We start from the raw sequence: 14553 nt of genomic DNA, 5'->3' as shown, positions 1-14553 counted from the left end.
AGAATCATGGGAGCTGGAGTCAATCCTCGTCCACATGGGGCCAAAAGTTTGGTACACCCTGGACAGGTCGCCAGTCCATCACAGGGCGAAACATTCACTCTCACGTTCACACCTACGGTCAATATGAAGTGTCTGGTTCAGTGTTTTTCAACCTTTTTTGAGCCAAGGTAAATTTTTGCACACCACCAAACAAAAATAATGAATCTGCTACAAACTTTCCTCTCCTTTAGATGTAAATTCCACATATAAAGGAGCAACACATGCTTAGAGGAGTGAGAAATTAATTGAACTTGTTGTATGCATTATTACTTACAATGAAATGATTCAATCATTTTAAGTCTGGTAAATATAAAATGTATGTAACCAAGGATGAGGGTGCCATTTTCTGGAGCAGCACTGTACTCGCTGTTCTCTCCTCAATCCACGTTCATGAATTAACCACTAATGACAAAAGTGCATGCATTATATGAGACAATGAGTATTTTTGACCGTTTGTTTTACTCACGTTAAGATAAAAAAAAACCCAGTTATTTCTAGCTTAATTACACTCTTACATGTTTAAAATGAAATTAAAGGTGCATTATGTAATAAATCATAAAATCCTCCTAATATGTCACAGAGACTCAGGAATAATGTTCATATAACAAACTGAACTCACCAACAACAACAGTACAGACAAACCACGAGCAACCACGGGTTGCCAGTTAGGTCAGAAAACAAAACCTAAAAGACCTCGGTATTTTGAATTTGAATGTAGTAACCGTTTTTGACCACATTCTTACATATGGCGCCTTTAAGTGTTCTTATTGATGATTAGTTTGAAATGTACAGTGGGTATACTCTATCAGCAATTACTGGTGCAGTTGAATATCTGGTGTACTAAAAAATAACACAAAAAAACACACAAAAAACACAGTAAGTATAGTTATTTTATATTCAGTTTCAGCCAAATGAAAACAATGTCACCTACATTTGACATACTTAACAATAGGTTCATGTAACCAGGTTTGTCTACATCAACACCTTTAATTGTCATTTGTTGTTTCTATGCTGGCCGAGGAGGAGCCTTTTTGGCGTGAACATTCTTAACCGATTATATAAACTTTGCACAAAAAGCCATTTGTGTTTGGTCGATTATTTCTTCTTATTTCAATACTTCTTGGCGATAAATCTTATACCAGTGGAAATCCCTGTTTATTTCCCTGTTAAATGGTGCCACGTTTGTAAGGAAAATGCATTTGTGGGTGGGGCAGCAGAGTTGAGTATGTGGGTTGCGTCCATGAGAAACTTGCCAAATCTTCTCTGCCAATGCCAAACAGATTATTCTGCTATTGACTCTTGTGCGGCATCTCCCTTATCACCACTGGAGGCCATCTCAATGCAGAGAGATGAGATTCTGCAACCAGTGGCGATCCCATATCTCCAATCTGACAACGCTCGCCCCTACAGATCGGGGTTTATCAGATTCTTCCTCCAGAATTTGGGAGTGGAGAGGATGGAATGGCCTGCAGTTCTGACCTAACATCAAACACTTGTTGGATCAGCTTGGACGTGCTGTTCGTGTCACAGGGTTAGAGTTAGGGTGACACAGGTTTCTAACCCGGTGACACAGGTTTAATTGGGGTACACAATAATGTATTATTTATTCATCATTTACATTTCGCACGGTCTGTGTTTCTTTTCCACCTTAAAGGTCACATAGAGTGGTCCTGTTATGGAGGTCTACTTACATACATTAACTTGTTTTTAGGGTCAAAAACCTCCTAGTTGCTGTAAACGAGCCGATAAAAAACCTCTCTTCTGACGCTGTTTCCCAGCCGTGATATTTCAGACTCAACTCTCTCAACCCGGAAGTGACATAATCAGCACACTCGCTCTCAGAAGCGCAGCGCCCCCCTCTGGAACGGTGGATGCACTGCTCCTCATTATCAAAACATTGTTTTAACAGTGTTTAAAAATAGCTTCTTCACGACTCCCCGCCGCAGTCCCTTTGACGACCTTTGACCCGGAGTCAGACCCAGAGCCGGAAGACACTGTCGCTCGTGAAACACCTCCACAACGGACGTTATTCTTCTTCTGCGGTTCAATGTACGCAACCGGATGTGCCCGGACTAGTGCCCGGAGCAGGAGGATCTGCTGTTCAGGAGAACCGATGTTTACGTAACCGGACCGGGTTTTTTCAGAGATCTCGCTGAGCCCGAGATTACAATAAAACACAGCGTTCTCAGTCAGCAGTGGCTGAACTGTTTGTTTAGAACCTTCAGGGCTTCGTAAACAAGGTAATGACGCAGATACACACTAAAAAACAGCGTTAATTGGAACTCCCGGTCTAGGTCCGATTTAAGGCGGATTTCCACCGGGCGCGTTACAGCTGCTGTTGCCGATCGATAGGTAGCAGTTCTATTTTTGCCGTTGCTGAGTTGCGCCAAGCTCAACAGAGCAGATCGCACCAGACAGGAAGTCCGGCACAGACTCAAAGCAAAACACTTCCGCCCCCCCCCTTTCAAAATAAAACACAATTCGCAGGTCATATAGCCTGTCGCAGCTTGACATCAACATTACGTCGTGAGCGTCTCGGAGAGTCATGATGTACGACGAGAGACTGATTGTTGGGGTGGAGAAACATAAAATCATTTATTTACACCAGATCAACAGAATGAAAGAAGCTGCGTTGTTGTTGTTGTTTCCTTTAAACACACAGACTATCGCCGGATCTCGCGTCCTTTCAGGTTTATCGCGTGATCTTCCACGAATACCGATGCGTTGTCGTAACTCGCCCAGTGGAAATCCGCCTTTAGCCTTTTTGTGCTTATTTTTATTATTTTGTACAATCCGGTGTGGTCCAGTCATGTTCAGTCCATCTCCACCAAGCGTCAGTAAAGTCATGTCTCACCATGTTAAATCCAGGACAACAGGAGGTCAAGGAGACAACAGAACCCAGTGGAATATGCTGTAGATCAATAAAGTCGTAGAAAAAGAGTGAGAGGAATAAAGGAATACGGGTAAAAATAAAAAGAACATGTTGATCGCAGTTGGCGTAGAATAGAGCACAATGACGAGCATCAAAGTATTTGTGCTTCTCTAAGTTCAGGAGTCAAGTGTTCACTCTGTAGTGGATGTGAGCAATAAAATAAAAGCATTCATCAGCATTGGAAGAAGTGTGTATGAATTATTTACAGGTCGGAGGGATTTACAGTAGATGCCAGCTGACTTAGCTAAGGACCCGCTTCCTCTCCTCTCCATCTCATTATTTACTCATCCCGTCTTCCACTCTGTTTGACCCACACCCCTTTACACACTCTCCGCCTGTCACTTTCATCTTTTTATGCTCTCTTTATGCCTTTCCCAATCATTTTTGCCTGTCTCCTCTTCATCTCTTTCTCATCTTTCATCCCTTTTGTCCTAGATTTTCTTTCTCCACCTATCTCTCCTCCTTGAGTTTGTTAAATTCCTTATTCTTATTTGTTCTTTACTTTGCTCTTTCCCCACTATATGTCTCTTTGAGAGGTTGCTCTCGTAGTTGCAATGGCAAACTTCACATCAATCTGAATGACTATTTCCTATATTTCTCTCTTTTTAGGCAGGTTGGTTGCTTTACAATAGGCACATCACCACTTCAGCCCCAGAAAATATATATAAATATATATAAAATACAGAAAAAACTTGACTGGAGGATGTATTTCCTAGAAATGTGCCCACCACAGATAAATGCTGGAGGAAATAATGTAGTGGAAAAGTATTAGGAACCCATGCACTTTACCTGAATCCTTTCTGAACTAAGTGTAATAGAGCTGTCACTTTTCCCAAAAAATAAAATTCAAACAAATCAAATGAGCCATAAACACAAGCTGGAGTGATGCAGGAAAACGTGATCTGGTAAATGTGCCCAAAGCGGATCATCGTAACCGAGCTGGATCACAATCACTAACCGTGATCATATGAATCTGTGCAAAGTGTTTTGACACAATAAGATTATTTTTTTAGTTTTTTGGTTAAGGTTTGGGAAGAGAATTGAGCTTGTAACTGCAGGGTTGCCAGTTAAATCCCTATCAGGTCAAGGGTTGCGGTACCCCTGAGCAAGGTGTCCCATCTCTAATGCTCCCCATTGATTTGGTTAATTGGCAGAGGTGGAAAGTAACAAAATACATTTACTCAAGTTACTGTATTGAATACTTTTTGTATTTTTTAAGTACAATTTAAAATCAGGATTTTGTATTTTACTTGAGTACATATTGACTCAAGTATTGTACTTAGTTACTTTATAAATCCTATCTGTTAAAAATTCAGCACAATGAAGACCTACAGTTCCTTAGATATTATGTCTTATTTTTATGTTTTCACACCTCTATGTTCTGTACGTCGTCTGTTTGTGGTTTGCCGGTTAAACCAAAACAATAGCTTTGAGCTTTTATTTCAATGCCATTTATGCGAAATGTCAACATTCTTGCAGTTTGAGGACCGAGCTGGAGAACAAAACCCCCCCGGAGAACGGCTGTTTTGAAACGGACGACTTGCACCGCAGCGAGCAAACAGAGATAATAAGATGCCAAAGAACGTTGTCTCCTCTAAGCCTCCTGCCACAGCGATCCCTTCATTCTGTCTCACGATAGAAGACTCGGAGATAACGTAGCAGGTGGTCTCCTGTGGGGGAGACAACTGTGCCATAAAAAAGGAATGGCATCAAAGCAATCAGTCAGGTTTGGATTAAATAATGCATTCAGCATGTAACTTTAAATATCTGCAGTATGGTGTTTAGATCCAGAATTTAGATGCAAGGAAACTTTCTCTGTCCTGCAGTGTTTAGACAGTCTTTGATGTGACGTAATGTCACGGGACGAAATTAAGAGAAATAACGTGAATAATGGTTCTTGTGCAGTGAATTACACTTAATGATCATAATGGAAGAATGAGCAATGTGTTGTTTTTTTTTGGTGTCGATGTGCTTAATTACCTTTACCATTAACAACACATTAAACCATAGCCACATAGAAGAGTTTGGGCACCGCCTTCAGACACCAACTATAAAAAAAAGTTTGAACAGCCTGTGGTGTCAGACGTTTGTTCAAATAATGTTGCCAGTTAATGACAAATACATGCACTTTCATCAGCACCAGCTTCGTTTAATCATCCTTGGCCTCAGCCACCAACCAGGTCGTTTTCTGCTCCTCGGCAACATGAGTTGCCAGAAAACGCTCTTTCACTAATATTGGCAGGTATAGCCAAGATTTTTGGAAGTTTTTTCATTCCACATAGATTCATTTTGATTGGAATTTACAATTCCATCCTTTACATGGACACAAAATTAAATCGGCATATACCAGCCCGTTCGGAAAAAAATGTTTTTTCCGAACGGGCTGTATTGGGTCAGTTTTTGGTTTGGCATGTTTATATGACGTATAATATTGACACCAAAGATTACCAGAGTACTTTCCAGTCTGGAAAAAGGTGTCGTCACCTGCCACTTTCAAGAGGGGTGATCAATGGACGTATATCAAAATTCCTTTGTACGCAACTGGTTAGAGCTACAAACGATCAGACCAATGTGCAAATGTGGTTGTTGGAGTAGGAACAATCTACTTCTAACACATAAAATGGAAGCAGCAGCCACATAGAAAGACAGCAGCTCTTCGGGAAAAGCCCACCTCCAGAATGCCATGGGAAAAAAAATTAGCTTGTGATTGGTTCCCCTCGTTTTTAGGAGATTCTCCAGTTCCTTGCCAGACAAACCCACATTTTCCCACAGTCACTCATGGCAATTTTACATGCTTTATGGAATTATTGTGTTCACCTGAGTCCTGCAATTCCATCAAATGCTGATTTGGAACTGAAGTAATTAAAAACTCATATGCATTCCAAGGTCATTTTACTTTTCATTTGAGTGCATGATGGTGGATTAAACAGGTTTGTTGACAAGAGGAATGTTACATGAGTGGCAACCAGGGGGTTTTAACATGAGCTGATATTATCGCGAACACTTTGAACTGCCTGTGAAGTTACCTGCACTCTGTGTCACTTTGATTTGTCTCATGTGTGTTTTTCAAAATCCCCTTTGTTACAGAAAACAGCAACACACCGTGTGTGTTCGCTAACAATATTACCTTTTAGTAAAACTTATAATAATAAACATCATCATTTTTATGATTTCCAGTTCCACCAAATCATGTATCTCTACCTCCACCACACCCACCATTAAAGCAACTGCGATGACTTTAAAGAAGACTACAGTGTAATGATAATGGCTCTCAGGTGCTGACGCAGCACATTAGCGAAGGGTTTGGCCATGAGAGACAAGATTAGATGCTTCAGTGCGACTAACAACGCGCTGTTATATCACACTGACACGCAGCTACAGCACAAATGTATTTACATAGTCTCTCATTTCCTAACACTGTGTCAATCAGTCACTGATGCATCTTTAACAGAAGAGTCTCTCCTTTTAATTTAAAAACAGCTGTTAATCACACGTGTAGACAGCCATTGTTTAAATTTAAATTCAGGTGGATTATTGAAACTGATGCAAATCGATTTAAAACAATAAAACTGGTGTTACCTGATATAACTGACCTCAGTCAGACACCATTGAATCTATGGCTATTTAAAGCGAACCTAGACAGGAAGTTCCAATTAACGCTGTTTTTTAGTGTGTATCTGCGTCATTACCTTGTTTAAGAAGCCCTGAAGGTTCTAAACAAACAGTTCAGCCACTGCTGAGAACGCTGTGTTTTATTGTAATCTCGGGCTCAGCGAGATCTCTGAAAAAACCTGGTCCGGTAACGTAAACAGCGTGTAGCGTAGCAGAAGCCTCTCAAAACGAAAGTAAGTTTGGGCGCCAGACAGGACTATTAAAAAGTCGAACCTGTCAATTTTTATAATTTTTAAATATTCATTTTTTTGGAGAGGTTACCCGGTTAGCTTGTCTCTAAGCTACAAAAGATGCCAACATCAAATAAATAGACAACCAATCATCATATTTTCATGGAAATTATATTAGAAATAATAACTGAATTAGACCTTAAAAGTCAATACAAAATTAGAACATTCAATCAATAATTGAATTGGACCATCCACAAACTCAAACAAAATTCAAAATCAACAATCCGAGAAAACAGGAAAAATGTAAAAAAATGCTTCTCATTAATAAAGTATTTTCAGTTCAGTTCAGTAGGAGGAGGACAAGGGGAAAACGGGGACATGACGTATCAGTCAGTTCAGAGAGAGAGAGACGTGATCGGGGGTTGGATATCTCAGTCATTTCGCATCAGTGCCGTTTCAGGGGGATCTGAATTAATCACGGGGGGCGAGAGAGTGTGTGTGTGTGTGTGTGAGAGAGAGTGAGGGGGGGGGGGTTTAAGAGAATCTGTAGCTTGGGGGGGAAAGCCAGGAGAAGCCAGGAGAGTTCCAGAAAAGTTGGACTTATCTGCCCTTGGTAGGTGTTGTCCAACTGAGACGTCAGCCACTGTATCCAGGCAGGTTTTTTTTAAGATCCTCACGGTCTCCTGCTCCTAGGAACAGCTTGTTCCTCTCGTTTTTCGTTACACACCGAACTGTCTTTCATTTTACTTTTCTTATTTGTCCAAAAACTTCCAAATCTCCTTAATCGGTCAGCACTCCTTCTCCTGCTTTCATTCCACCTGCCAGCTGCATTTGTGTGTTCCCACCTCCTCCTCAGCTCTCAGGTGTGACCTTTTTATCAGTTCCCGCCTCCCTTTACTTCCTGCTCAGGTGAAAAATTTGATTGACCACTCCTTTCCTTGTCCATTCTCCCTACTCGTTACAAGCGGTTCTCCTGAACAGCAGATCCTCCTGCTCCGGGCACTAGTCCACCGGTACATCCGGTTGCGTACAAAGTCCGGGTCAAAGTCATAAAAGGGACTGCGGCGGGGAGTCGTGAAGAAGCTATTTTTAAACATTGTTAAAACAATGTTTTGATAAGGAGGAGCAGTGCATCCACTGTTCCAGAGGGGGGAGCTGTGCTTCTGAGAGCGGGTGTGCTGAATATGTCACTTCAGGGTACTGGCCAATCACAAGACAGGTCTGTCTTCTGGGTGTGAGAGTTGAGTCTCAAATCTCGCGGCTGGGAAACAGCGTCAGAAAAGAGGATTTCTATCGGCTCGTTTACAGCAACTTGGCGGTTTTTGAGCATAAAAACAAGTTAATATAAGTAAGTAGACCTCAATAACTAACATATATGTGCAACAGGACCACTCTATGGGAGCTTTAACGCTGCTTGTTGTTTTGAGTGAAGGCACAGAGCAGAGGTGTCAAAAAATGGTTATACTTACTTAGCTCATCAGACTTTTAACTTTCACTAAGTAAAAGGAAAATATAAGAACTTCCACCACTGTTGTCCAGATACTCACACAAATCCTGGTGTGATCGTTATATTTCCAGTGCAGCCTCACGACAAACAGGTGGGTTGACAGAGTTTGTCCTTCATTTTCACTCACAGGTAGAAGATGATGATGATGATGATGATGATGAGGGGGAGAATGGTGGCAGGTGGGAGATTGATGAGGAGGAGTAATCCATGGGAGGCTTTGGCAGAGAGGAGCCCACACAGGCGAGCAGGCTGACAGGTCCTGGCAGACTGGTGATCATGAAGAAGGTGTACAGGTGTAGGAGAAGACTGGCACACGGAAAAAACAAACTGATTCTTTTGTGGCAGAGCATGAAAACCCAAGGACTGCATGATGATGCGGTGAGGGCTGGCTGTTGGTGGAGTTGGCAGGTGATGGTTTGATGGCAGGCAGGTGTGTGGAGACAGGGAGGTGACATTATGGGAATGGAGGACAGAAAACTGACAGTTTCTCTGTGTTTGTAGCGTCGTGTGTCCTCTGTCCCCAGTCCCTGGATCAAACCATGTTCAACAACTTTTCATTAGCAGATAATAACATTTGGAATCAACAGAGGGAAGAGGACATTATTATTATTACTATCCACACTTCAACCATTGTTGGAAATACTGGTTCAAAACACAAATATTATAGAATACAATTCATTTAGTCAGAATCAGAAATACTTCATTAATCCCTGTGTTGCTTTTGTCGCGTTTGTTACAGCTACTCCAACCAAGTCTATATTAAGATATTAGCTAAGATATGATATATATAAGAAAAAAATGAAAATAAAAAATAATTTGGATCATTTACCAAAACATTTTACCTATGTGTCATATATAAAATAAATGAATAAATAAGTACCGATTTGCAGTGTCGAAACAGTAACTTAAAGGCGCCATATGTAAGAATGTGGCCAAAAACAGTTACTACATTCAAATTCAAAATCCTTTTAGGTTTCCTTTTCTGATGTAACTGGCAACCCGTGGTTGCTCGGCAGCTGAGACTCTACTGACTGCAATGATTGGTTGACGGCGGTAGGTGGCGCCACCTGCCAAAACATGATTTGCAGTCTGCAAATATTTTGTCTGTACTCCTGTTGTTGGTGAGTTCAGTTTGTTATGAACATTATTCCTGAGTCTCTGTGATATATAAGGAGGATTTTATGATTTATTACATAATGCACCTTTAACCTAAATAAGGGAACTGTTTATATCTTAATATATACAGTACATTTGAAATGTGCAACCGCTTGCAAATGCAGAACAATTACAAACTAAAGCACAGTGGACATCTACTGTATATTTCACAGGGAAAGAAAGTTGAAAACAGTGTCCATTCCAGTATATTTGGGAGCCTGGAGCCTCCACTACTTATCACACCCACTGAAAAGACAGAAAATATACACAAACTCAGACTGGTGTCATGAAGGGGGGGATCATGACTTGGATAATGGGGACTCAATCAAAATAAATGCAGACGGTGTCAGTTGCTCTATCACTAATACATTGCAATCGTTTCTAACCTCATAATGGCAAGTTTAAGACAAACAAGTGTCTATTTCAGCTTTAATTGTCTATTATACACAGTGCTGTTGAACACTCCTGAATTTGCCTGATTAGTGGGTGTGCATTGTCCGCCTTAAAAATGAAGCTGTGCTTAAATGTTAGACAGGAACACCGTCTTTCTGGGCATGAACCACTCTCTGCTGACGTCTGTCAGTGATTCTGTCCATAGCACCTGTGCATGTCGCTGAAGAAATATTGGAAAAACACACAAAAACAGCATGAGGTACCACTCATATAGTGGATGGATACAGTAGAGAGATGAGGTGAATGAAGTGGAGAGTAAGAGGAAGAGCAATATACACAAGGGATACACATTTGTATTGTCCTGTGGGGCAGCCCATGGTATCTTGGAAGGGGGAATTGGTTTGAATATACTGACAGGTCAAGGGGCTGGGGTACCTCTGAGCAAGGTACACAATCTCCACTGCTCCCCATTGGGTTTATTGGACACTGTATATTGACCCCATCCATGGGGAGGGGCACATCCAGTCTACTCCTAGTGTTGGCGTGTTGTAATATTGCATCAAGAAGGACAAAATAAATAAATAAATAAAATAAATCTTTACCATATCAAATATGTGGATCACCAAGCAGGTGATTTGATGTAGCGACCCCTACAGAGGGTGAAGCAGAAAGCAAAAAAATAAATAAAAAAATGATGTGAGTCTTTTCTTGTCAGATTTGCATATTGAAAGGTGCAGAAAACAGAAAAGATGCCAACACAGATCACTGGGGATTGCGCTCTGTCGAGCCCTGTGTGGATGGATTAACACGGGCTCCACATGGAATCAGACTGTGCACAGTTCTTATTTAACTGTAATGTATGCGTACACTTTGAGAATATTTCAGCTCCCATTTCTCGTCAATGAAATGTGTGGTGATGGTCCCTGATGGTCGCGCAGCTAAGAATCGTGTAGGGTTCAAGCTCTTGGATGAAGGCTTTGAAACCAGACCCCTGCAAGACATTAATCGGCATCATGTCTTTGCTAATAAAGCGTACCAGTTTGTCCGTAATAGCATTCTGACGAGCAGCTGTAAACCCAGTGATGTGGAGGGAGGCAACATATAAGTACTTCTTGCCTGCTCAGGACTTAAAAAGTGGTGACCTCCGTTCCAACAGCCCTCCTTGTGGTAGAGTAAGAGATGTACACTTGCTAAAATCCATAGAAAAACACATAAGGTGTCTATGTAGGTGTCACAAGTTCACATAATGCTGAATGAACATTACTCAGTAGTAAGGCTTTTCATGATTAAATGTAAGCGATTGTTTAATATTAAAAATACAACTGTCTGACTGAATGCCTGCAAGTGGCAATCACATATGCTGCTGTTCCGGCACAACGCAGCTCCAAGTGTCCGGGATGCAGTCTGGATGGGTAACACTTCACATGGAAAAAAGAAATAATTCAGGTGTGAGTGTGAGTGGGGAGGTCGAGAGAGAGAGAAATGGTAGGCCATGGAGAAACAGTGGGAGTGTTTTAGTAATTACTTCCTAAGAGGGCAACATGATTTCCAGAATAGAGATTTCTGTTATAATGGAATAATCTACTGCATAGGTTTGACTTCATGTTATAAGCTCCAAAGAATACTGTTTAGCCTGTAAAAATGTTATATTTTATAATCATAACTCTTTAACTCACTCATAATTTCAATGCCTTTTCTTACTGAAATGCTGTTAAACGTTAAATAATCCGAATAATCAGCAGTGATATGAGCCAGTAACTACTGACTGTCGTCTAACTACGCACGGTGAAATCTATCCACGATAAGCGATCCACCTTCATAGATCCCAGAAAAAATGACAGAAGGCTCCGGATGTTTAAAGTCTTTATCCCTGGAACGTTATAGATATTAAAGTTTGTTTCCAGGCTGCATTTTCACTCTGAATTTGCCTCACTTGATTTGGGGCAAGACAAAGAAAAGAAAAAAAATTGAGATTGAACACGAGTAGTTCAATCACAATATTTCTTTCCGTGCAGCTAAGATGTCAGGCACGCAGGCAGTCAGTCAGCCAAATAGTGTTATTAAGTTTTCTGCAATGCTTCACTTCTTCATACAACCATAATAAAGGATCTGCTTTATGGATTCTCGTCAGGAGGCAAAGCCGTATTCATATTACACTTCCAATTCAGCTCATTAATTTTGGGTTATTATAATAGTTGCTGCTAGTTTGAGTATCTGTGTGTGTGTGTGTGTGTGTGTGTGTGTGTATGTGTTCTTGTACTTGCGGCATACTGAGAACCAGTGAGGGTTTTTAACCAACAAAGTGAGGTCATTTTTACGGAGTGAAGACATTTTGGACAGTCCTCACTTTGTTTTCATTGAAATCACTTCCTTAGGTTGCTATAACATGCTATACTCAATTTGTCGAAAAAAAAGAATTTCAAATTTTGGACAACATAGTATAGTTTGACTTTTTTGTCAAATTTTGGACCAAAACTTTTGGGTCAAATGTTTTTTTTTCAAATTTTGGTCGACATAGTATAGTATGACGTTTTTGTCAAATTTTGGACCAAAAATAATTAAAAAAAAAAAAATCGCAAAAGTTTTCCAGCCCTTTTTGCTCTGGGGGGCTCCACCTGCAGACATTTTATGGTACTGCAAACAGTAGTTCTTTGAAGGTGTCATTCATGAAGTAGATATTTGTAATTGTGTTGATATATAAAGTGGAAATGCTGGTCCTCACTTTGTCAGCAACCCAGTCCTCAGTATGCAGTGAGTACAAGAATTTGTGTGTGTGTGTGTGTGTGTGTGTGTGCGTGTGTGTGTGTGTGTGTGTGTGTGTGTGTGTGTGTGTGTGTGTGTGTGTGTGTGTGTGTGTGATTAAGTGAGACTGAACTGGATTCTTTCGGCTTGCGTTTCATTCATTTATGATCAGCTTGCAGAGACGAGCTTTGTGTTGTTTGCTATATCAATATGTAATTAGAAGCTAGGAGCCACTGCAGTCTAGACCGGCCGTGTGTGTGTGTGTGTGTGTGTGTGTGTGTGTGTGTGTGTGTGTGTGTGTGTGTGTGTGTGTGTGTGTGTGTGAGCACAGTGCATGACGTTCCTTTATGTGCCATCATTATACTTATGAGGTACAGACAACAGCCCTGCGGCCACTGGAGTGCATAAACACCCACACACACTCACACACACACACACACACTCACACACAAACGGACAGTTTGCTGGTTAATGGAGCTCGTCTCTTCTTTAATGAGCGTTGTAGTCGTTCTTCTCCCTGCTGTCCCCCTCATTACATCTTTACACTCCCCTCGCCTTCTTCCACTCCTCTGCTCCTCTTTTACCTGCACCTGCTTTCGTCTCGTCTTCACTTGCGTCACGTTCCACTCTTCTTCCCTCTTCTTTCCCTCTTTCCTCACTCCTTTTTTTTCATCTGTGGCTTTTCATCTCTCATTACTCTCTACTCTTTTTTTTCTTCTCGTTTCCATTTCTCAACTGGACAAATTGAGCTTTGTCGCAGGAACATATTTCCACTGCAGCATTTTCATTTATCTCCAACATTTCATTAAAGAGCTACTAATAGAGGGAGGAAAAAAGGACGGGGCTTTTTGAAGTAAGAATACATTTATTTTGAGCAGACAGGAAGTAGATCGTCATGGGATGTGTTAGAGTCTTCAAACACTGTAATCATGATGTGATGATGAGAAATGGAGTTTGATAAAAGTTTGGAAAATCTCCCTCTAAACTTTGGTTTAATTAGAGATTATTTATTTGTATCTGCTATGGACCCTGTTGTGAGTTTTACATTAAATTGAATGGTCAAACATCTGTGAATGATGGAAACACTTGGATGCCCTTGGTATAGAAGCAGATAACAGCAGATATTTCCAGTGCATGAACTGACTTTTTGTCAGGTCAGGAGTGTCACGAGGAACCTTGATGTAAGTTCTAAAATGAATGAATTTGCCTTCTGTTTGGTTAGACATGGAGCAGATTTCCTGCCGAGTTAAGCTAATAAGTCTCTCAGCTGGATCTTATTTATTGGATGTAATTTGGGCACTTGTGAGTTGAGCTACAGGCGCCCGAGCTCATGTTCCGTAAGATCAATTTGAAATCCCCCCGAGGATCAGATTAGTAATCCGGCATGTTTTGATGAGAGATGAACAGAGTAAGGCTGCGATACAAAAAATGTCATGGAACTCAAAGGACAGATGACATGAGGGAGAGAAAACTGTAACTGTAGTTGAAAGTCTGAGTCAGGGAGACGAGAAAGACAGTATGACTATAAGTTTCTCCATTGAAAAGATTAATACTGAAGCTCTTTTATGTTAAAAAATAAAAATTGTAAGTGTAAAGCGTTGTTGTCTGTGGTAGAGATGCCAGATTTGATGCCAGATTTGCAAAGCAAACGCTTGTACAGTTACAATAAAGATCCACTGGGTAATTTTGAGACACAGCCCACGTCTTTTCTGTCAGTTCTGCCTCTGTCAAAATGTTGTGCAAAGAAAAATACACACAATAAATGTCAAAAATGCAAAATACTGTTCAGCCGTTCTGTATTAACACATATAGTATACACTACTATATGTAGTAAGGTACATGGTATTGGTTTGGTTTGGATCAGTTTAGTGTTTTTTACGGTGGCCCTGAGGTGCAAAACACAAACGCAAATCAAAAAACACAAACGCAAATCAAAAAACACA

The 14553-nt window shown here is 40.8% G+C and overlaps 1 protein-coding gene across 1 annotated transcript in view; it reads right to left on the bottom strand.

The window, feature by feature from the left end:
• Positions 1-9866, bottom strand: part of LOC310941027 (uncharacterized protein) — a gene marked incomplete at both ends in the record, with an annotated part of 52360 nt that extends 42494 nt beyond the window's left edge. The window contains 2 exons of the mRNA XM_083906098.1: positions 8448-8626; positions 9862-9866. Coding sequence (XP_083762224.1) covers positions 8448-8626; positions 9862-9866 — 184 coding nt within the window. The remainder of the gene's footprint in view (positions 1-8447; positions 8627-9861) is intronic.
• Between the last annotated feature and the right edge of the window lie 4687 nt (positions 9867-14553).

This window comes from Microchirus variegatus (genome assembly GCF_963457635.1).
Source record: "Microchirus variegatus genome assembly, chromosome: 19".
In the NCBI taxonomy this organism is placed as follows: domain Eukaryota; kingdom Metazoa; phylum Chordata; class Actinopteri; order Pleuronectiformes; family Soleidae; genus Microchirus; species Microchirus variegatus.
The sequence above is the reverse complement of the archived record's forward strand: the minus strand, read 5'-3'. Positions and strand labels throughout refer to the sequence as shown.